This window comes from Bos taurus, chromosome 11 (assembly GCF_002263795.3).
Source record: "Bos taurus isolate L1 Dominette 01449 registration number 42190680 breed Hereford chromosome 11, ARS-UCD2.0, whole genome shotgun sequence".
Taxonomy (NCBI): domain Eukaryota; kingdom Metazoa; phylum Chordata; class Mammalia; order Artiodactyla; family Bovidae; genus Bos; species Bos taurus.
In genome coordinates, this window is record NC_037338.1 from 73876228 (window position 1) to 73903855 (window position 27628).

General features: G+C 39.7%; 1 protein-coding gene across 13 annotated transcripts in view; it reads left to right on the forward strand.

Moving 5' to 3' along the window:
- The window catches only part of DTNB (dystrobrevin beta), a 241753-nt gene that overhangs the window by 174564 nt on the left and 39561 nt on the right, over positions 1-27628 (forward strand). For 7 of the 13 annotated variants that reach the window (XM_005213006.5, XM_059891335.1, XM_024998836.2 and 4 more), the window contains 5 exons: positions 7287-7376; positions 11282-11369; positions 20910-20995; positions 21860-21973; positions 27087-27183. In XM_005213006.5, the coding sequence (XP_005213063.1) occupies positions 7287-7376; positions 11282-11369; positions 20910-20995; positions 21860-21973; positions 27087-27183 (475 nt within the window). The remainder of the gene's footprint in view (positions 1-7286; positions 7377-11281; positions 11370-20909; positions 20996-21859; positions 21974-27086; positions 27184-27628) is intronic. The other 6 variants (XM_059891336.1, XM_010810229.4, XM_024998838.2 and 3 more) reach the window with 1 other exon arrangement.

The following is a 27628-nucleotide window of genomic DNA, read 5'->3' on the forward strand; positions in this document are numbered from 1 at the left end:
CAGCAGTAGGCATGGCAGGAGTGGCTTGTTTGGGGATCTGTTCTGAAAGTAGAGCCAGCAGGACCTGGTTAAGAGATTAGATGGGCAACAGGAGGAAAAGAGAAATCAAGAAGACTTCTCAGCTTTGGGGCTTGTTGACTGGGTGAATGAGAATGCCGTTTATTAAACCAGCCAGTTGCGGGGAGTGGCAGGTGAACAAGGAACGTGTGGAGAATTGAGCTGTATTTTGAACATGTTGGGCTTGAGATGCCTGTTAGGCAGGCAAGGGCAGATGCTGAACGGGCATCAAAGTTACATGATTCTGGAGCTCTGGGGAGAGGTCAGGGCTGGAGTACGAAGCTGAGAAGATTACAGGTAATGCCTTTTATGGAAGATTGTTCTAAGAACAAACAGAAGATCTGTAAAAGTCTCTGATGGGTCACAGTACTTTGTTGGTAGTAACTGCTATGTTATGGTATTTAATCCTCCCAACACTCTCTAAAGTAAATATTTCATGAGGTAGATTTTGTATTATTGTGATTTTACAAATGAGAAGACTAAGACATAGAGAGGTTAATGTCCAAGCTCACATGGCTAACAAGTGTCAGAGTTTGGATTAAACCCAGGACTGCCTGACTCCTGTGCCCGAGTTCTCGGTTGCTATGCTCTGCTGCCTTTTACTTAGTAAATAATTCTGCTACCAGGGGTGCACACTGGCTCTAGCATGCTTGCTTGTAGTGTCTCTGACCTTGTCCCACCCCTGCTTACCCTTCATCCCAGCCACCCACCCCCTCACCACCCCCACCCACCATCAGATCCCTTCCCCATGCTACCTTGCCCATGGGTGTGTTCTTAACCTGGGCCAAAGGCGCCCTCTCTTGCTAACACTGGAGATTCTGCTGGAGCTATGAGACTGTCACCTAGGATCCCAAGCCTCTGTTGTTTTGGAGAGCCATTCTCGTACTGCAGTGTGCAGCTGGAGCCCTGGAAGCTTGTTTCAAATGCATATTCCCAGGCCTCGTTCCCAGGTAATTTGATTCAGTAGAAGCTTGAGGGTTCTAAAGGAAGAAGTCTGGGGAAATGTGTTTTTAGAAATGCTGCCTTTGACCCTGCAGTCCCATCAGGACCTTCTGTCCCCAACTATGCTCATTATTACCATTGGTTTAGAGCTGGGAGATGCCTTATGAGGGAAAGAACTCTCTTTAGGTACCTGGGGAGAAATGTATTCATCTCATGGTCACTTCTCTTTTTAACTTTGGTTCATTTTAATCACCCTTGTCTTTGCTGGTCTCCCTAATTGGGTAAAAGTCTACTATTACTTCCTCTCATAGGAGAACAGTGTCCTTATCGTCATAACACTCATTACACTTGGAGTTTTCCTTATTTGTGTGATCATCTCTTTTCTACTTGACTATTGCTCTCTTGATGTTAACAGTCAAGGAGAAAAATCCACGTCTGGGTTTTGCTCATGTCCTCCTGTCCTGGCACAGTGCTGACTCTAGTCAGTGCTCCAAACATTGACTCACATGCCCAATCTCCATCAGAAGTGCCATTCAAACTATTGTGTACTCAGGCGTGCAAATCACCTACTTTTATGGATTGAATTAACTTTTGATAGCTTAGAAATAGAACAGTTATTTTCATTATTTTATTTGTTATAGGATTCCAAAATATTCCAAAGGATTGACTTTGTTTTAGAAAAACAGAGTTCTAAAGCAAAATCTGTTTGTAAGTTGGGATTGTATATATGTTGCATATACACATTGCAGCACATTCAATGCATGTATGCATAATCAAAAAAGAAAGGGTTTATCAAAAAGTAAATCTGAAAAACAGGTACATTTTTGAATGTGAGTAGAATGACATAACACCCATTGTTGTTCAGTTGCTAAGTCCTGTCTGACTCTTTGCAGCCCTATTGATTGCAGCACGCCAGGCTCCTCTGTTCTCCACTATCTCCTGGAGTTTGCTCAAATTCATGTCTATTGAGTCGGTGATGCCATCTCACCATCTCAAACTCTGTCGTTCCCTTCTCCTTCTGCCTTCAGTCTTTCCCAGCATCAGGGTCTTTTCCAATGAGTTGGCTCTTCATATCAAGTGGCCTAAGTATTGGAGCTTCAGCTTTAGCATCAGTCCTTCCAATAAATATTCAAGGTTGATTTCCTTTAGGATTGACTGTTTTGATCTCCTTGCAGTCCAAGAGACTCTCAAGAGTCTGCCCCAAACAAAATTGTCCAAAGATTCATGGGCATTTAAGTTCCTCATTTGCCATAAGCAGCTACTGTTAATGCTTTTCGTTTTGGCCTAGATCCCTAATCATCTGGCAAACAACACTAGTTCTGAATAGCAGTCTTCGTATCATCCTAAAATGGAGTTTAATGGACTGTTGCTTCTAGAGTAAACGTCTCCAGTTTCTGTTCTGCCATTTCCTTTGGAACACATCATGGTCAGATTTTCATGCCCGTTACTCTGCCAAAACTACTTTTGTCAAGGAGACCAGAGACTTCCCACATGCTAAATCCAGTGGTGAATTCTCAGGACTTCCGGGCTTGACCTGTCAGTGGCATTTGATGTAGATGATTGCTGCCTTGTACTTGAAACACTTTCTGTGCTTGCCTGTAGATACTATGCTTTCTGGCTTTTCTCCTATTCCTTCTCTGCCTCCTTTGCTGATTTTTCCATACCTCTTTGACCTATAAATGTTAGCATACCAGAGGGACCACTTCTCTTTTCTGTCTGTACTCAACTCACTGTAGGTGATCCCATCCATACTCATGACTTTCGATAAAATCTGCATACTAGTTACTGTAAAACTTCTTTTTCTGACTGAGACTTTTTCCTTGAACTTTCACCTTTTCCCTCACACATCTTCCTCCTAATCAATACCTTCACTTGGGTATTTAATATATATTTCATAACTAGCATGTTTTAAACTCAGTTCTATATCTTCTCCCACCAAATCTGCTTCTCCCATATTCTTCCCCATCTCTGTGAATGGCAGTCCCATTTTCTTAGTTGCTTGGTCAGAATCGTTAATTTTTCTCCCATCTAAACTGTCAGGTTATTAAATCTATCCAAAATCACTGTCAAAGTCTATCTAATATCTTGTTATTTATTATCACTTCTACAGCTACTATTTCCTAGCCACTCTTGTCTCTCATCTGGAATGTCAAGATGCCTTCTAATTGACTGCTTATTCCCCCTGCTCTCTAGCACTTTATCCTTCCTGTAGCAAATGATCCTATTAAAATACAAGTTACACCTCACTTCTGCTCAAAACTTTCCAGTAAATTCTAATTTCAGAGTAAAAACTAAAGCTTTTGTCCTGGTATGCAGGATTATATAACCTGCTTCTTAATCTGTCTGCCATAAAGACCCAGCTTTGTTTTGAATTCTAGTTTGAAGTGAACTGATACTTTACAAAGATATGATAAAAATAAGTTACTACAGAAAGAACCTCCACTCTGGTCATGGTGGACTAACTGGTATCAAATTAGCTCTCTCACTATAAACCACTGGAAAACTGGTCTGAATGTAAAAACAACAGTTTTCAGGAATTAGACAGTAAGTAGCGTAGGACTGATTCCTGAGATGGAAAACAAGTGAGATAGCCCCATGATTGCCCAGACTTTCTGCAGGAATGCATTTGCCAAACACCAGTGCAGGATATAAGCAGAGCAAGGTGGTCTTGCTGAGAATGAGAAAGTAGAGATTGGAGTCAGGGAGCAAAATTTGCTGAGCAAAACACCAGAGAGGAATACATGTGCAGAGAAAGAGCTCCATAAATCTGAAGAGAGATCCCTTGAGTCTTCAGCTAAAAACTAAGCTGTATTTGCATGTAATGAGATTTCACATGATCTGAGAGAGAACAACCCCTGGGGATTTGAAAGTGGAACAACTACCTGAGCTCACACTGTTGAGTTCTAACCAACATATATAGTTTGAGTTCTAACCAACCAGAGTAAAGAGACAAGATTGAATGCTTGAGGCACTCAGTGAAGACCCCAGAAGGACCACATCTTAGGAGTGGGTCAAATTAGCCCTAAATAAAGTTACTCTAGATCTGCACTAATGAAGCTTCAACACAAGCCTCAAAAGGATCAAGCTGTTCACAAGGAAATTGACTGCCATTCTTAAGAGGAAGACAACAAAATCCAGACATTCAGCAACATAATACTGTGCATTTGCACCATTCAGTGGAAAATTAGAAGACATAGGAAGAGGCAGGAAAGTATGACATGTAACCAGGAGACAATTAGTCAACATAACAGAGCCAGAAATAACCCATGTGATGCAGCTAACACACATGGACTTTGAAGCATCCATGATAAGTATCGAAAGTATAAACGAGGAACTTCCGTGGTTGTGCAGTGGTTAAGACTCCGTGCTCCCAGTGCAGGGTGCCAGGGTTCCATCCCTGGTCAAGGAACCAGATCCCACATGCCACAACTGAGAAAAAAAAAAAAGATCCTCCGTGCTGCGTCTAAAGGTCCCACATGCTATAGTGAAGAGTAAAGATCCTGAGTGCCAGAACTAAGACCTGGTGCAGCCAAGTAGTAAATATTTAAAAAATATATTTATAAAAGAAAATATCAACATAATGTGGAGAAAATGTGAGAAATAAAAAAGAACCTAGTATAAATGTGATTGGAATTTTTTGCATGTATAGTCTACTTCCATTAAAACCTTTAAAATAAAAAAATTAGAGCTTACAGGGTTGAAAGCGATTATACTGAAAAATTCAGTGAATGGACTTAACAGTAGGTCAGAAATTACAAAATGAAAGTTCACTGAACTTAAAGACAAAGCAATACAAACTATCTAAAATGAAGCAGAGAGAAAAACATTTGAAAAACAGAGCCTCAGTGACCTTTGGGACAATGTCAAACAGTGTAACAGAAGGGGAGGAAAATAATTATTCATGGAAATAATTTTTTCCAAATTTCTGAATAAATTTTTACATATTTAATGAAAACTACAAACACACAGATACAAGATGATCAACAAACTAAGCAGAATGAACACAGAAAAACATAGCAACACACATCACAATCAAATTGCAAAAAAAGAAAAAAAACGCAGTGATAAAGAGAAGACATTAAAAGCAGCTAGAGAAAAAAAGACATGTTACATATGGGAACAAGGGTAAAATTTTCCAATGAGTTCTCAATGAAAATAATGCAAGTTAGAAAATAGAATGATATCTGAAAGTGGTGAAAGAACTGAGTTTTATTCTAAAATATAGAAATTTCCTAGCTTTATCCACTGAAAAACCTAGAAGTGGTGACAACCCAAGAACAGTGAGCACTCTAGTAACCTGACTGTGGCTTCTGAATGCTCTTTCTCAGTAAAAGGGACCTGAGACCCTTGGAAGAAAGGTTGATTCTAAGTGTGGAGCAGGACATATACAAGATGAGACTGAGGCATCTTACTGTACAAACAGGGAAGCTAATAAGCTCTAGTGAAGCCTGCTTCCTGGGGTTCCCACTGGCCAAAGTTAGGACGATTTGAATACCATTGTAACGGATTGAAGCACATCAGATACACAAAAGTCTGTGAGTTTATAATGATATTAAGACAAACAAAAACCCTCCTAAGGCACTAGCTCATTTTTCTGTTGCTGTTAAATAAGAAATATTAACCATTGGTTTTACCTGTCCTGAATGAGCAGTATTTTACAGTAAGCAAATAGAAGAAATGAATAAACGTGCAAAAGATGATAAAACTAGAAAGTCAACCTTTTGTAACCCCTCATGAAATACTGTATCTAGGCAGGGATCATTTTAAATGCTAAAATTATTAGGTGAAAAGTTGATGGGCATGTTTGTAATAGAGAGATGTAACCAGTAGTATCTGAATCCACTGATTGGTATTTCCATTCCATTCCATTCCATTACGTACCTTCTGTTTGATTTATAAGTACATCATATTATATATGATGGAGTCTAGCCCTGTCTCAATAACAAAACAAAAGCAAAAACTTTAGTCCAGCATCTAGATCTGACCCACAGAGGCTAGAGAAACAAGTTTAATGATGCCTCCAAAATGTAGGATATGCAGCAAGGTAACCTGTTTTCTTCATAAGTAGATGATGGGGAAGAAACAGGGAAAAGGAAGAACTGTTACAGATTAAGAACAGAAACATATAATCAAATCCCAACATAAACAAAAACAAAAAACATATCAACCAAATGCAAAGTGTGGACCATGTTTAAATCTTGACTTTAACTGTAAAAGGATATTTTTTAGGAAATGGACTAAGATATTCAAGAATTTTTGTTAATTTTTTCAGATGTGATAATGGTGTCGAGGTTGTATAAATTTTTTCTCTGATGTACAGACTCAAGTATTTGCAGGCGAAATAATAAATTGGTGTTACTCTAGCCATGCCCTCCTGCACAAAATGTTGGAAAAAGGAAGAATAAATGAAATAAGTTGACGGTGTTGATCTTTGTTGAACTTTAGTGACGGGTCCATGAAGTGTGCGTGCTCAGTCACTTAGTTGAGTCCAACTCTGCAACCCTGTGGACTGTAGCCCGCCAGGCTCCCCCGTCCACGGATTTTCCAGGCAAGAATACTGGAGTGAGTTGCCATGTCAAATGGTAGTCATTAAATAACTTTTTCTACTTTGTGCATATTTTAATACTTCTCTAGTGAAAAGTTAAAAAAAAAGAGAAAATCATGTGCTTAAGGACTTTCCAAATATCTGTAAGAGAAAGCCTCACTCAGATTGTATGCAACATTGTCCATTAAATACAATTCTAACAAGTTTTATATAAGTATCAGTTATGGGAGAAAATAGAATGATGCTAAAGGCAGTATCCTTGTAGAAATAAAAAGGTTTAATTGGTAACATGAAGTAACTGAAAACTCTGACAGGTAGACAGAAGCCACAGGAGAATTAAGGGGCCACTCAGTGATTAAATGGACCCACTCTGCCTCAGTTTTCCTGCCAGAGGGCATTCCCTACAAGATGTATCCATCACAGAGCCCAGAACCTGGGCAAGCCTGGTGGGTAAGGCTCCTCGGTGGCCCCCACACTGGTTTCTCCTTCTCACGGGCTGTAGTAGCAGCCCGCCTACCAAAGCGGTTTTCAAAGGGGTTGCTTTTGTTGAAGGGATTAATGAGATGTATTCCCTATGGTCTAACACCATATTCCGTTATGCCTTGTGGTTTTTCATTGTTTTCCTTATCATGATTTTTTTTGTTCTATTTTTCTTTGACGTTTGCCCATTTTAATCCATGTTCTTTTCTCGCTCTGTTTGTGTTTGTGTCACGCTTGCTGTCTTTGCCTCCGTTGTTCCTAGGTTACAGTATAGCCAGGATATACCCAGTCACTTGGCTGACGAGCATGCGCTGATAGCCTCCTATGTGGCCCGTCTGCAGCACTGTGCACGGTCAGTGGGAGAGCAGCAGCAGGCGGGTGGCCAGGGGCTGATCGGAGGGAGGGAGAGCTCTGTTACCCGGGGCTGCCAGCTGGAAAATACTCTGCATGTGGGGTTTTTCTTGAGAAGCTACCAGCTATGTTTGGCAGGGTTTAAATAATTGCTAAAGCATTAGCTTCTAAAAGAGAAGGAGCCTTGCCAAGCCTGGGCACTTACCTAAACACAGAGTCAGAAATTCTTCCTTAAAGTGAAGTGCCCTTCCTTCCTTCCTTCAGACTACACTTAAAAGGGTGTAAACCTCAGAGATGTGCAGTCCCAAAGCTGTGTATTCACAGAGGTATTTGATACAACCTCTTCCTGTTTATTCTTGCCTAAATAATGGAATCTTTCAATCCATGTTCAAAGTCTAGGGTTGATCAGCACACCTTGTCTAACGTTGGAGGCTTTGACACCATCACCTTGTTACATCTTTATGTGTTGCATCATCATCCATTCCCCCAAAATCTTATCATTGTTGATGATTTAAACCAGTGATTTTCAACAGTGGTATTGAGTCATTGTCACCTGAGAGACTTTTACCAAACCATATATACCTCCTCATATTATAATAATTATAGGTATTATAATTAACTAGAAACTACTGTTGATATGGGAATATGTCTGATCCCTCAGAGGGTTATGGTGGAAAAACATCTGATAACCACTAACTCTAGCAAAGTTAACCCTTTAAAAGAGTTACTAGCAGACAAAATGCCATTGCATTCAGGTAGACCCAAAGTCACCTATCCATTCCATGCCCACCCCTGCCACCATTCTGCAAGGAGAATGGCAGGTAAAGTTTAAATGATCTAAAGCCATCCCTCCCCTTTATATAGCAGCAGAGAAGAGTCTCTGTGCCAAATAGCCTGAGATTCTTACTCTGAGAGAGAAAACTAATTTATAAACTTAAACACATGGGAGAGGCTAGAGACTTAAATTTTGATCATAGCTTTGCCCTTAACATGCCTTGGCTCCACAGGAAGCGCTTATTCCCTGTGATAGCAGAAAAATAAATTAATAGTCAATTTTAAAATATGTATAATTGAAAAGGACTGTTTTAAGTATTATACTTTACAGCACTTTGCGTAGTTTTCCCAGTATGACCAAATGGTGTTTATTACTTTCAAGCATTTACCTGTCTCTAAAGCATTAGATTATAGGGTTCTCCTATCTCCCAGCTATAATTAATAAGCTTATTCTGTGGAGGGGAAGGCCTACAAATTGTGCATTGTATCATAGAGAGATGATTTCTGAGCACTCTGTCCCAGTCCCTTGATCTCTGGGAAGAGACTTGTCTCACCCTGGCAGGACAACTTATTTAGTATCAGTAAGGGCAGTTGTCCAAGTGATTAAAAGTTTCCATGGTGAATACAGCAGCAGAATATTTGACAGACACTGCTGCCTGATATTTCAGCCCAGGAAGATGTATGCTAGGTTTAGCTGAGACCCTCAAGTCTCATGGCTTAGAGATGAGGCTCCCTGAGTGAGAATTGATGGCCAGGAGCCCTGGAAGAACATGAGGATTGGGTGAGTACTGCATCTCTTCTTGATTCATAGTTGAAGGAACTGAGCTTTGTACAGAAATTTCCAGGCTAACTATTGATAATTCTGAATATTGAGATTTAAAATCAGCTGAAGTAGAAGAATAAGGAACCTTTTTAATTTCCTTTGTAGTTTTCATTGACCTTAAAACCTATCATCAACAGAAAGTTCTAGTTTCTGGCTGGAAAGCATGGCCAGTTAAAGCGACCATGTCTTCCACACTCAGGTAGGAATGACAGGTCAAATCAACCCTCCTAGGAGAGGGAATGTGATGGAGAAGGAGGACCTCTTTTGCAAAGAGGAACCTATTGTGTCACAGAGGACAGCCTCTGTAAGTCCCACTTCTTAGGCTGCTGTTCCCTCCATAACAGTATCTACTTGTTTGGGTAAATGTTTATTTTGTTGTTATTTAAAAGATAAACAGAGTCCTCTTGTTTCAGACAAACATAGGCATAAGTACTATAATTCAGCCCTGACCTTGGGGCCCTAACCCTAAAGTATTAAAGGCAACCATTGGTAGCATGTTGTTATTGCAAGATCATCTTTTGAGAAATGATTATATTAATATATGCTAGAGACTGACACTTGCACACCTAAAATTATATAGTGTTGAGAAGTGTCCTTGGCAGAAGACCATGACATTGACAGTGGCAGCACCTTAAAAAAAAAAATTCATCCTAGAGGAAAGACCAAGTGAAGCTTAGAGAGTTAGTCACAGAGATAGAAATACAGGATGGTAAAAAAAAAAAATCTAAGAAAAATATAGTTGACTTTGTATATGAAAAGTCCAGATCTCTATTGATTTACCTCCATCCTTCCCAGATTCTCTGCAGTAATTATAAAAAGGTCTTTAAATTTTTTTCATATTTCATATTTTGTCATACTGTTAAATTGCAATCAGGGGTTTGGAACTCCAGGAACCTGGAGCCAAAGTAGAAACAAGCCATGACAGTCATCTCTCGTCAGATAGTCATCATCATTATTGTTGTCTTAAAGCTTCTGTCAGAACTGAAACAAAGTAGAATTATATAGCCACAGTGCTGGTTAATCTAGAAGTGCCTTATATGGATAAGTAGCAGTTGACATCACACCCTAAATTAAAGATGTCAACCATAATCAGCAGAAGATTCTATATGAGCAGAACATATACACAGAACTAGCCTCCTGCTCAAGAATCCTTTTATCCAAGGTAGTGGAGAAGGCAATGGCAAGCCACTCCAGTATTCTTGCCTAGAAAATCCCATGGATGGCGGAGCCTGGTGGGCTACAGTCCATGGGGTCACCACGAGTCGGTCGCGACTGAGCGACTTCATTTTCACTTTTCACTTTAACGCAATGGAGAAGGAAATGGCAACCCACTCCAGTGTTCTTGCCTGGAGAATCCCAGGGATGGCAGAGCCTGGTGAGCTGCTGTCTATGGGGTCACACAGAGTCGGACACGACTGCAGCGACTTAGCAGCAGCAGCAGCAGCAGTGGCACTAAGGTAGTGGCGGAAAATGAGAGTGAAAGTCTCTCGGTCGTGTCCGACTCTTTGCGACCCTGTGGACTATACAGTCCATGGAATTCTCCAGGCCAGAATACTGGAATAGGTAGCCTTTCCCTTCTCCAGGGGATCTTTCCAACCCAGGGATCGAACCCAGGTTTCCTACATTACAGGCAGATTCTCTACCAGCTGAGCCACAAGGGAAGTCCCAAGAATACAGGCGTGGGTAGCCTACCTTAATGGAGTTTAAAATTTTTAGAATGCTGGAACTCTTGTTAAGAGTAACAGACTAAATTAATTCACTCAAGTTGGGGCTACAGTTATAGAACAAGCATGGTAAAAGAAGAGAAAGAACATTGGAGGGGAATGTTTGATACCATGGAATCTTCCCCCACTTTATCATATTGTGAGCCTGCCCTAGCTTAGGTTCCTCAGTTTTGCTCAGCCAATGTTAAGAGTACTTCCCCAGCCCTCTGTTTTTCGTGATGTTTTAGTTTTCTCTTGGTCTTTTTGAATTCAAGACCTATATCTAAATGTCATGAGGTTTTCTTAAAACAATCGATTGGAAATAGCTCCCTAGGCTTTATAGATGCCCTTTTTTCAGCCTTTGCATTCAAACAGAAGTGTCCCCTCTGAAGCTGTAGGAGCAACAGGGATATACTGCCCAAAAGAGATGTTATACATGGCCTTGTCATTTCTCTAAATCCCTTTGGTCTCAGAAGACCATTAGTATCTATGATTCAGGTCCCCATTTCTTTTGTTACCATTCTTTTTCCATCTGTTCTTTCTGAGAGAGAAGCAAGAGTAGGGGTTGTTTAATAGATACCTGTTGAATTTTTATCTCCTTGGCAGTGTCCTGGACAGTCCTAGCCGACTGGACGAGGAGCACCGGCTTATAGCCCGCTATGCTGCCCGGCTGGCTGCAGAGGCAGGAAACATGGTAAGTAAATAGAGGATTACAGGAGAGTAGCAGAAATTTACATTATTTTAATATATAGATGGAAGGGGAATGGTAACCATGAAACTCTGGAGAGTAGATACCTCAGAGACAGGAGGCGGGAAACAGGTTTAAGGAAGGGATTGCAGTGGTCTTTAATTTTATCTATAATAACCACTTTTAAAAATCAATCAGTAAAAGAAAATCAAAGAACCAAAATTTGGTTCTTTAAAAAGATTGATAAAATTAATAAAGCCCCTAGAAATCCTGATCAAACAGAAAGGGAAAAGGATGTGGAAAAAAGAGAACCTTTATACACTGTTGGTGGGAATGTAAATTGGTGAAGACTGTGAAAAACAGTATGGAGGTTCCTTAAAAACTAAAAATAGAACTACCATGTGATCCAGCAATTCCACTCCTGGGTGTATATCTGGAAAATAACGAAAACACTAATTCAAAAAGATACATGTACCCCAGTGTTCATAGCAGCACTATCTACAATTGGCAAGGCATGAAAGCAAACCGAGTACCCATCAACAGATTATTGAATTAAGATGTGGTTCACACACACAAGCTGGAGTATTACTCAGCCATACAAAAGAATGAAATATTGCCATTTGCAGCAACATGGGCGGACCTAGAGAATATTATGCTTAGTGAAATGTCAGAGAAAAGCAGATTCTAGACAATATCACTTAAATGTGGAATCTAAAAAATAATACAATAAGTATATATGCAAAACAGAATCAGACTTGGGACTTCCCTGGTGATCCAATGGCTAAGACTCCATGCTCCCAGTGCAGAGGGCCTGGGTTCGATTCCCGGTCAGGGAACTAGATCTTCTATGCTGCAGCTAAAGATCCCACATGCCCACCACTGACTTGGTGCAGCCCAATAAATAGATAGTTAAAAAACAAAATGGGGACAGACTCACAGACATAGAAAACAAACTTGTGGTTACCAAAGGGTAGGAGGGACAAGTTTTGGATATGGAATTAGCAAACTACTATACATAAAATAAATAAGCAACAAAGATTTACCATATAACACAAAGAATTATACCTATTATCTTGTAATAACCTTAATGGAATATAACCTGCAAAACCCTGAATCATTATACTATATACTTGAGACTAACACAATATTATAAATCAACAATACTTCAGTTTAAAAAATATATAAAAAGGGAAGAAAGAAAATGCAAATTACCAATATTAGGAGTGAAAGAAAGGACATCACTACAGAGCCTATAAACATTATAAGGATGGCAAGAATATTATGAATATCTTTGATATTATGAATAAACTTGATGACTAGGTGACAAATTTCTTGAAAGATACAAATTTACATAATTGACATAATAAATAGAAAATCTAAATAGTCATGCATCTGTTAAATTGAATTCATAGTTGACTTCAAAAACTCCAAGCCCAAATTCTTAACTGTTGAATACTATCATATGTTTAAGGAAGAAATAATAACAATCTGGCACAAACTTTCAGAAAATAGAAAAAGAAGGAACACTTTCCAAGTCATTTTATCAGGTCACCATAACTTGAATCTAAAACAATACAAGGCCATTACAAGCCAAGTTCTGTCATATGCATAGATGCAAAAATCCTTAAGAAAATATTAGCAAATTGAATCCAGCAATAAATAGAAAGGATAATATTCCATGATCAAGTGAGATTTATCCTAGGAATGCAAATTTATTTAACACATGAAAATCAGCCAGTGTCATTCACCATATTAGTGATTTAAAGAAGAAAATTATAATACTTCAATAGATGCAGAAAAGGCATTTTAACAGTCAGCAAGACTATCTAAAATTCTTAGAGGGGTTACAGGAATCACAAACCATTGGGTCCAATATTGTCCTGGAGTTCTGGAGTGAGATTAGACTGGACAGGCAGGCCAAGATCTTACAGGACAGTACTCCACAGTGTATTGTATACTAATTTATGTTTACTGCTTCCTAGGGAAATAGTTATGAAAGCTGCCAATAGAGAGTTTTGCTTCATTTCTCTCTCAAAATGTAATTTATTCCTTTGGGTTTGTTTAGACTTCAGAATCTTTTCCTTGAGAATCTAATAAGTCATACATCTGACTCTAACATTCCAACTCTAAAGGTTAGGGAAATGGAACAGAATGGGGGGTAAAAGTCTTGGAAAAAGACTAGTTTTATTTGATTAGTCAAACCAGTCAGTCACAAATATTTATTATTTTAGAAATTAAAATTTACAAATAATTTTTTTGAGATGGAGTAGTGTTGTGGTTGGAGTTTTAAAATTAAATATACTTAATACCATTATACAGTCTTACTGACTTTAGTACTTTTTAAATTTTGTAAATAAAAGCTCCAAAGCCATTTGACCCTGAAAAGGAGATCCTAGTACTCCTTTACTGCAAACAAGATAAATCTGTTTACACCTGATAGTTTCTGATGCCAATTCTCTAATTCATGTGAAAATGATCCTTGTTAGAATGGTCTTGAGACTAAATTCTGATATGGCCCCTTTCATCTTCAGTTTATTTTCCTAAGTGTAGTTATCTTATAAATATTGGGTCTCTCAGGGTGGAGTCTTCTTAACTAGATTTCTATTAAACAGACGACTTCTAATCTGCTAATCTCTCACTGATACAAGTGCTTTGCATAAAGTGGGTGTAGTGCTCAAAAGAATTTATTTATAGCCTGCCAGATAGGCTTTGTATTGATTTTTTTTTTTTCAAAACACTTCACAAAGAAAGACCATTAAATCACTTTAGCAGCCGGCATTACACCCTATGAAGTGCTCCAACATCAGACCCTCACATCTCCCCAGGTGGCAGACATGGCCACCGAAACCTCTTCCAAACAGAGACTGATCCCAAACCGAGAATTTGTAGATTGCTTAGATGAACCCAGAGAGCAAATTTGTTTTCCTGAAGCGCCTAAACTCCTTTTTAAAGCAGAAATACAATGTCTGGAAAATCTTAAAATTTCATCACAAACATCACTAGCATTTGATGTAGTCAGATGGTTTTTTGTTTATTTGTAAAGTTTCTTTATGAGAAAATTAAAAACTCACTATGGACAACTTGGAAGAAAAGTGAAAGGAAAAGGAAACCATTATCCATTGTCATGCTATCTAACATTTACACATTTTTGAGACTTTTTTTCCACAGAGCCAAGTCCCAGACTTCACAGCCTCATCATCATGTCAGCTGCTCCACCCATACACTATTCCAGATATATCCTATGGCTTCTTAGAATTAAAGATAATGGTATTTTCATGTGTGTTTGGCACACATGTGATGGCTTTAAACCCCTACAAAATCATCATTGTCAAACCTAGCTACATATTATAATCTTGTGTGCAGCACTTAAAAAATACAGAGATTCTTGGCCTGGCCTCAGATCACTGAATGCAGAATCAATGGGTTTAGCAGGGTCTATTGATTTTCATTTAAAAAGCAAAAAGAAAACTTTCAGTCTTTTGATTTACAGTTACCTTAGGAACCACTGCCCTAAAAAACATTACTGGATTTTTGAGAGAGGGAAATACTAATAATCCATAGCCCTCCATAGTCTAGGCAAGGCTGAGGTGATGGGAGGGCTGCCCTGGGATGCAGTGAAGTCTAACTGATATCAGGCATATCTCTGTAAAACTCATTCTGCCAAGTTCATCCAGACAGGAAACTTCCAGTCTCTTTTTAGGAGGCTCCAGAAGTGCATCCCAGCAGATGACAGTTTGCTGACTATGTTGGCTTTCCTTGGTTTAATGGTTTTTGTTGTTCAGTTGCTCAGTCGTGTTTGACTCTTTGCAACCCCATGGGCTGCAGCATGCCATCCTTCCCTATCCTTCTCTATCTCCAGGAGTTCGCTCAAACTCTTTGAGTTGGTGATGCCATCCAACCATCTCATCCTCTCCCACCCTCTTCTCCTTTTGCCTCCAGTCTTTCCCAGCATCAGGGTCTTTTCCAGTTTGCCCAGTTTTGCTCAGTGAGGTTTTGTTCCTTATCCTGTATTTTTCAACTGTGTCTCCATCTCATTAAAGATGATGGAGCTCTGTAAGATTACCTAAACCTGAGAGAATACTGGAGTGAGTAGCCATTCCCTTCTCCAGAGGATCTTCCTGACCCAGGGATCAAACCCAGGTCTCCCGCATTGCAGGCTGATTCTTTATGGTCTGAGCCACCAGGGAAGTCTAAGAGAATACTAGGGTAACAGGAAGGGATCTTTTCCCATAAATATTCTAATTTTACAGACAAAAGAATAAAGGTATATAGGAAAATAAAGTAGCTCAAAGTTTACATGGCGAGTAAGTAACTGACCCTAGGATTCCTAACATTGCACAAAGTAAATCTTCCAGTTGGTAGCCAAAGTACGGTTTGTTTGTTTGTAATAAACTTCATTACAGAACAGTTTCAGATTTATAGAAAATTTCTGAAGCTAGTTCAAAGAGTTTCCATATAACCCATGTTTCTTTTCCCATATTAGTAACATCTTACTTTAGTACAGCACGTTTGCTGCAACATGTTAGTATATGATTATTAACTAAAGTCCATGCCGCCTGCAGTGCAGGAGACCTGGGTTCTCTCCCTGGGCCGGGAAGATTTCCTGGAGAAGGAAATGGCAACCCACTTAGTATTCTTACCTGGGAAATCCCATGGACAGAGGAGCTTGGCAGGCTCCAGACACTGAGGTCGCAAAAGAATCAAACTTGAGTTAGCAACCAAACAACAACAATGTGCTTTATTCAGATTTTGTTAGTTTTTGCCTAATGTCTTTTTTCTTTTCTGGGGCTCCATCCAAGGTACCACATTTCATTTAGCTGTCATCTCTCCTTAGGCTCCTCTGATCTGACGCTTTCTCTGACTTTTCTTATTGTTTTTTGTTTGTTTTATTGGAACATAGTTGATTTGCCATATTGTATTAGTTTCAGGTATAGAGCAAAGTGATTCAACTATACTTATATGTGATATATAGGATTATTTTCCATTATAGCTTATTACTGACTTTCCTTGTTTTTGATGACCTGGACAATTTTGGGGAAATGCCCTTTAACTGCGACTTGTCTATTTTTCTCATGATTAGACTGGGATTGTGGGTTTTGGGGACGAAGACGTAAGTGCCAGTTTCCTCACTTCACATCTTACTTGTATAGTATCCGCGTCACTTATCTCTGTTGATGTTAACCTTGATCACTTGGCTGAGGAAGCGTTTGTCAGGTTTCTCTGACATAAAGTTCCTCTTTTTTCCCCTTTCCACACTGTCCTCTTTGGAAGGAAGTCACTGTGGACAGGCCACACTTAAGGAACAGGGAGTTAGATTCCACCTCCTTAAGAGCAGAGTATGTACCTATGTTATTTGGAATTAATTCAGTGTTTCCCTGTTCAAAATCCTGCAGTGGCTTCATGCCACATGTGGAATGGGATGGAAACTCCACCCCCTGATGAAAAGGCCCTTTGTGATCTGGCTCTCCCAGTTTATCTCCCACCCTTGCTTCACGGCTAACTCCCCTCCATCGGTACTGACTGAACACACCCATCTGGAGCACTGTGGGCCTTCACCCTTCTCTCTGCCCAGCAAGCCCGAGCCACCAACCCCCACACCTTCAGCTGGCTGGCTTCCTCGGTTCACTGAGTCTTTTAAAACTACCTAATTTAAAAAGTCTTCTATTTTAGTTTATTCTGTTTCATCACCCTGTATTTCTTCATCAAATTTATCGCTACTGATGTCCTACGTATATATATTTCTTACCTTTCTTTCCCAGTGTAATGTAAGCTACATGAGGGTAGAAGCTGTATTCAGGCATCCCCAACCTACGAGCCATGGACCAGTACCTCCTGTCAGATCAGCAGTGGCATTAAAGTGTACAATAAATATAATGCACTTGAATCATCTTGAAACCATCCCCCCCGCCTCCCCATTCCATGGAAAAATTGTCTTCCATGTAATGGTTCCTTCCGCCCGAAAAAGTTGGGGACCACTGCCTTATTCACTAATGCATCCCTAGTTTCTGGAACAGTATCTAACACATAGTAAGTGCTCAGGAAATATTTGTTGAATAAATGAATGAAATATTTAATTTTTCAAAGAAACCATCTGTAGGTCTCTTCTGGCTAAAGTATTCCATGTTTTTTAAAACTAATTTTCCATCATTTTCTCTGGAGGCATTTTAGGAAGGGATACCTGGCTTCGTTTTGTTTTTTTAAGGAATACTGTGGTGTCTAAGATGGTCAATAAATAAAATCCCTACGTTTCTCTATGATTTAATGTACCTTGACTAGGTTTGATATTTGTCTGAATGAAATAAGCCATCATTCAACTCTCTCCACTGGGGACTCTCCCCGTTGTTACATCCAGGTGAAGGAGCTAGGGTGCAAGTTGCTCCAGGTGGAACAACTAAGGGTTTGAATCTTCTTCCACCTCTACTTTTTTGTGTGTGTTTTATAAATTTTTATTTATTTAGTTATTTTTGGCCATTCTGAGTTTTCGTTGCTGTGCATAGGCTCTCTCTAGTTGCAGAGATCAGAGGCTACTCTGCATTGTGGTGCACGGGCTTTGCGTTGCAGTGGCTTCTCTTGTTTTGCAGCACAGGCTCTAGGCACTCAGGCTTCAGTAGTTGTGGCACACAGGCTTAGTTGCCCCATGGCATGTCGGATCTTCCCAGACCAGGGATCGAACCAGTGTCCCCAGCAGTTAAGGCGGACTCTTGACCATTTCACCACCAGGGAAGCCCCCACCCCTACTTCTTTATGTTTGAGTAACAGTGCTTCTTGGTGCCAAAGAATATTGACTGGTTAGGAATCACTATTTTTTTAAGTTAATTTTTGTTGGCATATATATAGTTGCTTTACAGTGTTGTGTTAGTTTCTACTGTACAGCAAAGTGAATCAGCCACACATATACATATCCCCTCCCTTGTGGACTTCATTCCCATTCAGGTCACCACACTGCATTAAGTAGAGCTCCCTGTGCTGTATGGTATGTTCTCATTAGGAATCACTGTTGATAATCATTCTTGATTTGTGCATTAACTTCCTCTCTGACAGATGCTTCAGCATTGCAGTCAGACACTCAAAACTAAAAAGATTCTTTAGAAATGTCCAGTGAAATACTTTGGGGGTTTTGATTGCTTGTCATTATATGAAACCAGTTCCTTTCAGAGTTCATTTCCTCATCCATAATTTTCCTTGGTCCCACTCTGATAAGGAACCATTCATCTTAACTCCAGTCTTCAGGATTTGTAAATCTATTATTCATAACAGGTTTAGTCTCAGGCTTGCCATTTTTCTGAGGTTCAGCTCAGGCTCTCACAAGACTATGCATAGACAATAGAGAGAACTTGCTCAGTTGGCCACTGGTCCACTCTTCCTGTAGGAAGAAAGATCACTTTTTTCCTTTTTAAAAAAGAGAAGTATCTGGTAATTTGATTTTTAAAAAAAGCCTCCTATTCAGATTTGCTATGCTGTTTTACCTGTGTTTATTTAGGAAGTTTCACATGAAAAGAATTACTGATTGCATCTTTAATCCCTAGATAGGAGACAAGGTTTCTGCTTCATCATATATCATGTGTATACATGAAGTGTAACCATACCAGAGCCTTCATTAGAGCTTCCACTGTGGCTAATCAATAAAAGGGAAATGTCACCTAGTCATCCCATTTTCATATTTTGGGTTGATTGACTTCCATATTCTTAAAGGAGGTAATCAGAGTCAAAAATGTCAGTGGATTTGAAAATCAACCGTAATGATTTCTCCAAAGATATTTAGATGGCCAGTAAGCTCATGAAAGTATGCTGAACATATTACTCATTAGGAAAATAAAAATTGAATTCACAGTGTATGTGTGTGCTCAGTAGCTAAGTTGTATCCAACTGTTTGTGACCCTATGGACTGTAGCCTGCCAGGCTCCTCTGTCCATGGAATTTTCCAGGCAAGAATACTGGTGTGGGTTGCCATTTCCTTCTCCAGGGGATATTCCAACCCAGGGATCAAACCTGTGTCTCCTGCATTGGCAGGTGGATTCTTTACCACTGAACCACGTAGGAAGCCCGAATTCACAAGGAGATAGATTTTATACTCTCTAGGATGACTATGGTCAAAAAAAATGGACAGTAACAACTGTTGGCAAGAAAGTAGAAAAATGGATCTCTCATATATTGCTAGTGAGAATATAAATTATTTGTATATCGTTAAAAGTGCAGCCATGTAGGAAACAGCCTTGGCAGTTCCTCAAAAGACAGTTACTATATAACCCTGTAGTTTCACTCTTATATACCCACCAAAATGAAAGCATGTCTCTATACAGAAACTTGTCCACAAATGCTCATAACAGCATTATTCAAAATAGCCCACTGAAATGGAAACAACCCCAAATGCCCATCAGTTGTTGAATGGATGGACAAAATACTAGCTATCCATATGGTGGAATATTATTCAACCATAAAAAGGAATAAAATACTGATACATGCTACAACATGGATGAACCCTGAAATCATTTGCTAAGTGAAAGAAGCTATACTTAAAAGATCACATATTGCATGAATCCATTTGTATGAACTGTCTAGAATAGGCAAACCCATAGATACAGAAAGTAGATTAGCAGTTGTCACGAGATAGTGGAGAGGGATGTGGGAAGTGACTGTGGGTTTCTTTTGGGGGTGGTAAAAATGTCCTGAAAGTAGATGCTGGTGATGGGCTCACAGTCTTATGAATATAGTTTCAAACCACTGAAATGTAGACTTTAAAAGGGTAAGTTTTAAAGCATGTAAATTATATCCTCATTTTTAAAAAACCCACAGTTTAGATACTTCATGTTCACTCGGATGGTTAAAACCAAAAAGACAATGACAGGTATTGGCAAAGATATGACGAAGTTGGAACCCTCCTTCACTGTTGCTGGGATTGTAAAATGGTTCAGCCACTTTGGGAAACAGTTTGACACTTTGTCAATATGTTAAATACAGAGTTACCATGTAACTTAGGAGTTCCACTCTTAGGTATTTAATCAAAGGGGATGAAAACACACATCAACACAAAGATTTGTAAGTGAGAGTTCAGAGCAGCTTCATTTGTAATAACCAAAAGCTGAAAACAGTGGAATACTATTCAGCAGTTAAAAAAAAAAAAAAAAAAAAGGAAGGAACCCTGATTCATAGAGCAACGTGGATGAACCTCAGAAACATACTAAGTGGAAGCCAGAAACCAAAGAGTACATGTTGTATCATTCCATGTATATGTTTATAGAAAAGGCAAAACTGTAGACAGAAAGCAGATCAGTGTTTGCCTGCTGTTGGGGGTTGGAGTCGTAGTTTACTACAAACTGGCATGAGGGAACTTTCCGTGGTGATGAAAAATGTTCTAAGATTGGACTGTGGTGCTTGGTTTGCATACCTTTAAATATACCAAGACTCATTGAATTGTACACTTAAAATGGGTGGATTTTATGGTATGTGGATTATACCTCAAAAATCTGTTTAAAAAAAAAAATCAGTCCATCTGGGGCTCTGGATATATTTGAATCAAAAACCAAAAACCTTTCTTCCTCACTCTAGACCCGTCCTCCCACTGACTTGAGCTTTAACTTTGATGCCAACAAACAACAAAGACAGCTTATTGCAGAACTGGAAAATAAAAACAGGTAAGAATGCAGAGAGAGGTCAAGCCAGTCTATAAGCCCAAGATTATCATGTAAGTATCTGATTCTTGTTTTCCTTGCAGTCTAGATGGGTTTTGACCACAAAGGAAGATTCCACCTCGGTTAAGATAGGCCAGCCCAAGTCTTGCCCTGGACACTAATTTGTGCTTGAACTCTGCATGCAGTTCATTCTGGCCGTCCACAACCCTGCTCACATGCCCTCGGGGAAATTCTTTTCCCCACCCAGTGTTCCCCTCTCACCATTCCTTTCTCCGCTCTACTCCGGGAGCCTCTGCTCTGTCTCGCCATCTCGTCCTGGCCCGTGATGCTGCATGCGACTGTTTGGTCTCTCACAGAAAAGCCATTTACAGGCTTGGAGCCCAAACAACACAACATCACGCACTGAAAAGACAGGAACCAGGATGGGGAGGTTGGACAGAACAGAACAGGCATCATGGAGGAAGGGGCCACCATCAGCTCTCGGGGTAGGGGTTGGGGGTCAGAAGAGGAAGCGAGACGGAGGAAGACTTGAGGGAAATATGCACTAGACCTGCGTTAAGAGGCTACAAGTTTCCCCCAGAGAGGAACTGAGTATTCTAGTTGTCATTTTTCTTCTGTGGAGATTTTTCGAGTTTTTGAGGAGAAGATTTATATGACTTTTTCTACCACAAAGGGTTGTTTCATTGAGGAACTATCAAGTGTGGGTATTTTAAGATGACATCCATTTCACGTCTTGGTTGTTCAGAAGCACTCAGAACAAGATAGAGGCAGCACTAGTGGAATAAAAACTTGTAACAGGAAAGAGAGAGAAAGAGACCGCTGTGAAGCATCACGTAGCCATCTCTTTCACCCACCCTGTCTATCTAGAGAGATCCTGCAGGAGATTCAGCGCCTCCGTCTGGAGCACGAGCAGGCGTCCCAGCCCACCCCGGAGAAAGCCCAGCAGAACCCCACGCTGCTGGCCGAGCTGCGGCTCCTGAGGTAAGTGAGCATCCTGCACCGCCATCCCCGTCATAACCTGCTCTGATAGGAGTTCATGTCTCAGGAAACCAAACTAGTGGGATAGGATCCGTTCATCCTTACATCTAGTCATGTTAAAACGAATAGCTGAAGCATTCCACTCATTCTGTTACTGCTTCAGATGTTTGAGTTCCTTTATTAATCATTCTGCGATCTCCTGCCTTCATTCCAGAACTAGGTAAACACCAGCCTCCAGCTCCACCCCAAGCAGAGCAGTGTTTATACTTCTGTGATTGTTTTAAGAAGCCCAGTGTGCTGCACTCCATCTTCTTATCTTGAAACTAGTCTGACTTTAGAGACCCTTGGCAAGGAATAATGCTCTCCCCGTCCTTCGAGTATGTTCTCTAGCACTTCATAGATCAGGAGTCCGTGGCGGGAAATCCCCTGAGATGTGAAACCAAGTGGGAATCCCTTACACTGTGGCTGTGGTACCTTCCAGTTCAGTTCAGTCACTCAGTTGTGTCCAACTCTTTGCGACCCCATGGACTGCAGCATGCCAGGCTTCCCTGTCCATCACCAATTCCCGGAGCTTGCTCAGAGTCATGTCCATCAAGTCGGTGACACCATCCAACCATCTCATCCTCTGTCGTCCCCTTCTCCTCCTGCCTTCAATCTTTCCCAGCAACAGAGAAAAGGGTACCTTCCACTTCAACATAAACTCTTTCAAGGAGCGAGAGACCAAGGATGTGGGATCAGGATGGGGGTAGAGAGCAGCTTCAGCTCACACTTGGTGCTGTTTTCAGGGGAATGAAGGCATCTTCCAGAAGAGTATGACATGAGCACGATCAAGCAGCGTTGTGTGTGTGTATTAGTCGCTCCATCGTGTCTGGCTGTTTGCGACTCCATGGTCTGTCCATGGAATTCTCTAGGCAAGAGTACTGGAGTGGGTTGCCCTTCTCCTGGGGATCAACATTCATAGGGTCTTATTTCCTATCAGTCCTAGAAAGATGTGTGCACCTTCTTCCGTAAGTGAAGCCATTATGGAAACTAAATGAATGACTTGATTCTCACCAGACCTGTGGATTCCCAAACAGTGGATTCTTTCTTGCATAGGTTGTAACCTTTGGCATCCCACGGTCGATTTCTAATGTGCCATCACCTGGATTTCTACAGAGTTGAAAGTCTTTCCTTAGTTCTTCCTTTGATTTAGATCATTTAGCTTCCCAGCCATGATTTTGTCTCTTAAAGAATAGAGATGATTGTTTTTTTCTAATTATCCTTCTGTTTAGATTTATGTCATTAATAGATAAGTCATCAAGAATTTAAGCTGTGAAGAAGAAAATCTGTAGAGATACAGAGATTCCCATTCTCCAAAAAAGAAATTCAGTTGAGTTTCTGAATTTAGTCGGGCTGAGATCTTGGTGGCTCTGGGTCCGCTGTCGCACATTTGGGAAATCAACACAGTTGGTGTCGTATCAGGAAGGACGGGAAAACAGAAGCTGCTGACTCGGAGCACAGCTCCGATAAGATACAGCTAGCTGCTTTCTTTCTCCACCTCAGCTCAGACACAGGTGACTATCTTGTATCTAGAAAAGCAAAAAACTGTCATACTTTAGTTTCACTGTTGCTGGGACTGGGAGTGCTGAAAGGGCTTCTTTATGCTAGAGAGATCTGAAAAAATCGTAGACCTAGAAGAATAGACAAAGGGCAGAATCCAGCGATGTGACATCAGGCAGTAAGAAGCAGGAATTCAATCTAAGTCCAAGGAAGGTCTAAATTCTGAGAAATCAGAAAGTATTTAATCTCAAAAGCAGCTTCTGTATCACTGAAAAAAAGGGACAGTTTAATAAAGTGTGCTAGAGCGATTGCTCATGCATAAGGACACACATATTGGCTTTCTTTCTCACACTTATATACAAAAAACACCGGCAGATGGATGAAACGTGGAGACAAAAATGTTAAAACTTCTAGAAGAAAACGTAGAAGAGTTTCTTTAGAATTTTGGAATAGAAACTAATTTCTCAGAATTACTAGCCATGAAAGAAGTTGGTAAATTCATCTAGATTAATATTACAAACTTTTGTTTATCACACGACGCATAAAGGTCAAGATTCATTTGTAGGTTCTGACATCCTTCTGGTTTTGATCTATGTATATGAATACAGGAACTGCCAATACCCAGTTAGTATAATAAAACAAGATAGAGAATTTTATCCTTAGGGTTAGTGGTTATGAATCCTGACTGCCAAAATTGTCTTTTCCCCCTTTATTATTTTTAGTGGTATATTTGTTATTATAATAATATATGAGACAAATGAGTAAGATATGAAACATAACGCTAAAATGAACACCCAGAAACCCACACCCTACTTGAGAATTCACATATTGCTAAAGCCATGTCATCTGTGTAAGTGCCCCCATCTTGTCTCACTTCCTTCTGCCTTCCCCACCAGAGCTAACCTCTATCCAGAATTTGCTTTATCATTCCCTTGCTTTTTAAACAGTATTTTCAGATATGTCTGTATGTTCACACAATAGAGTGTCTAGTTTTGCTTTCTGTTTTTTGAGCTTTATTGAAATGAAATTAATATACAGTCTTCTGGGCCATTTTTCCTACTTAATATTGTTCTTTAGGATCCTTCCATGTAGTTGTAAGAATTAATAGCTGTAGTTCATTCATTTTTGCCATTTTTTATTGTAATTATTTGATGCTGCATAGCACAGAGAAAGAATACTGCATCCAGTCTTGGGGGTTCAGGGAAGAAAGACTTTCTAGAAAATTGAATGAGTCAACTCTTTATTGAGTTTATACCTGTACTGGAAATTTAGGGAGTATGAATACAAGAAGACAATGATTCTATCTTAAAAATTTATAATCTTGTTTTGGAAACAAAACATAAAATAATTTCTAATCAACTAAGTAATACTGTACAATGTTAATGATAAGTAGTGTGGATATTAGAAGAAATTTGGAAGCAATTTGTCCCCCAAAGGTGGTGGAATTTGGGCTGAACCATGAAAGGTAGGTATGGTTTGAATGAAGTGTGGGACAAAACATTTAAGATTAGATACAGAGTTGGGCTTCAGCAAGATTCCCCAATAAATATAACACATTTCAGAGAGAGGAAAGAATCTTGAAGCTAAGAATTTGTTTTCAGCCACCCAGTGAATTAATCTTTAGAGTGCCAGTGATGGGAGATAAAATTAGTTGGATAATTGAGACCAGATTCTGAGAGCCTTAAGTGATAGGTCATTGGAAATCCTTCGAGAGCTTCAAATAATGATTTCATTAAGTTCACGATGTTAATTGAGTCCACACTGGATGCATGATATTCTCTTAATCATTCAGTTTATGCAAAGATGAGTAAGGCTCATCCCCTGACCTCAAAGATTTTGCATCATGGTATGAATGACAGCAGTACAAGGTAAAATAAATTAAGTGCCCCAGAGAAGCACCGGTTGCTATAGTGATTAAATAAGCAGGATCCGATATCCACTGAAGTAATCAGGAATAGTTTCCTGAAAAGAGTGACGTTTAGGATGGACACTAAGGAATAAATAGTATTTGGAAGAGAGCAGGGGAGTACTGAGTTGTAAAGTGATGCCATCTGCTTAGGAAAAAGTGAACCATGGCTGGACGTCCAGACACAGAAGAGAAAGGGCAGTAAGGAAGTGAGGATAAAATGTAGGTAGAGTTTGTAGCAGTATTCTCTCTGATAGAAGTATAGTGTGAGCCATCTGTGTACTAAACTTTTTCTAACCATGTTGAAAAACTAAAAGGAAATAGGTGTCATTAAAACTTCTTTTATTTAACCTGCCTAATCTAAAATATTATCTTTTCAACATTTAATCAACATTAAAAATTATTGTGATATTTTACTTTAATTCACACTAAGTTTTTAAATCCAGTGTGTAAGTTACACTTACAGTACATCTCAGTTCAGACTAGTGGCCAATGGCTATGCAGGGCAGTCAGTGATGCTAGAAATTCTACTGTTCAGATTATTACATGAGATGATGAAAGGAGTACAGCTTTCCTTTGAGTAGCATTGTAAAGGCCACAGAATGCTTTCATGTCCATCATCTTACTTGATCTTCAAGATAGTGCTGCTGTAGGGACTTCCTGGTGGTCCAGTGATTAAGACTTCAGCTTCTAATGCAGGGAGTGTGGGTGCAATCCCTGGTTGGGGAGATCAGATCCCGCAAGCCTCACCACCCAAAAATTAAAACATAAAACAGCAGCAATATTGTAACAAATTCAATAAAAACTTTAAAAATGATCCACATCAAAAAAGCTTTTTAAAATTTTACTGTTAGTAATTTATTAGTTCCATTTTAGAGAAGAGAAAACTGAGACTCAGACAGGTTAAGTGACTTGTCTAAGGTTGCATAGTGAGTAAAATGGTGGGCCTCAATCTCTTGATTTATATTCCAGTGCTTTTTCCCAGTCATCATAGATGAAATTAGGATTAATCAAGCTAGGAGACCATTGCATGTGTGAGATGAAGCATACTTGGATAAAGTCCGAGAAGCAGGAATAGAAAGATAGACACGTGATATTCAGGAATCATCTGAATTGGGTGCCTGATGAAATCTAGGAAATGAACGGGAAAGTATCAAAGAGGATCAAGTTTTTCAGCCATAAAAGCTTAGAAGAAAAAGTAGGAGAGATGGGGAAATTGAGAAAGAGAACCATTTAAGAAGGAAAGTCTTAAGTTTGGGTTTGGACAGGTCGACCTAGACTTGATGGCATGAAATCTGTCCTCAGGGAAACCAGGTTCTCTGAGACAGAGTCATCCTCAACTCTGTCACACTTTCTGAGCCTGATGGATGGTTCTGGGAGCACTAACAACTGAATCCCATCTTATCTGAGCAGTTTTCACATATTTTTCTCCACTGTTAATTTAAATTTGAACTAATTTGTATAAAGTATTTGACTTCCTGAAGAATTTTAAAAATGACTTTAATAATATTAACAATACTCTTTTGCTCTACAGCAATGTATACTTTCAAAGGCAGTTTTACATGCTATTCTCATAGCAGTAAAGTGGGCAAAACAGATATATCACCATTTTATATGTCCAGTATCAGAGCTTCATCTCTTCATTTCTCATGAACGTTTCCTTTCTGACAGGCAGAGGAAAGATGAACTGGAGCAGAGGATGTCAGCATTGCAGGAGAGCAGGAGGGAGCTGATGGTCCAGCTGGAAGGGCTGATGAAGCTACTGAAGGTAAGACCAGCGGCTGGGCTCCTCCTCCCACCTCAGTTCTTCTTGTCCATCTTCACCCCCAGCTCAGCTTCTGCCTTCCCTGTGATGTCAGAACAGGATGAGGCTAAAGGGTTAACTATTTAAAGCCCAATTACAAAAAATCAGTAACCAGAACCAGAATGATGTGCTTTTATGAATAAATAAGAATGTTTATAAATAAGATATTAGCTATATATAAATGAGTATTTCTCAATTATATAAAGTTTCTTTTAAGACAAAGCTTCAAATAGTGTACTTGCTTACTTACCAAATATTGTGTGCTATTTTAATAAGCTATTAAAATAGCTTATTAAGAGGCTAATATAGAGGCTGCTGCTACTGGTAAGTCATTTCAGTTATGTCCAACTCTGTGTGACCCCAGAGACCGCAGCCCACCAGGCTCCCCCGTCCCTGGGATTCTCCAGGC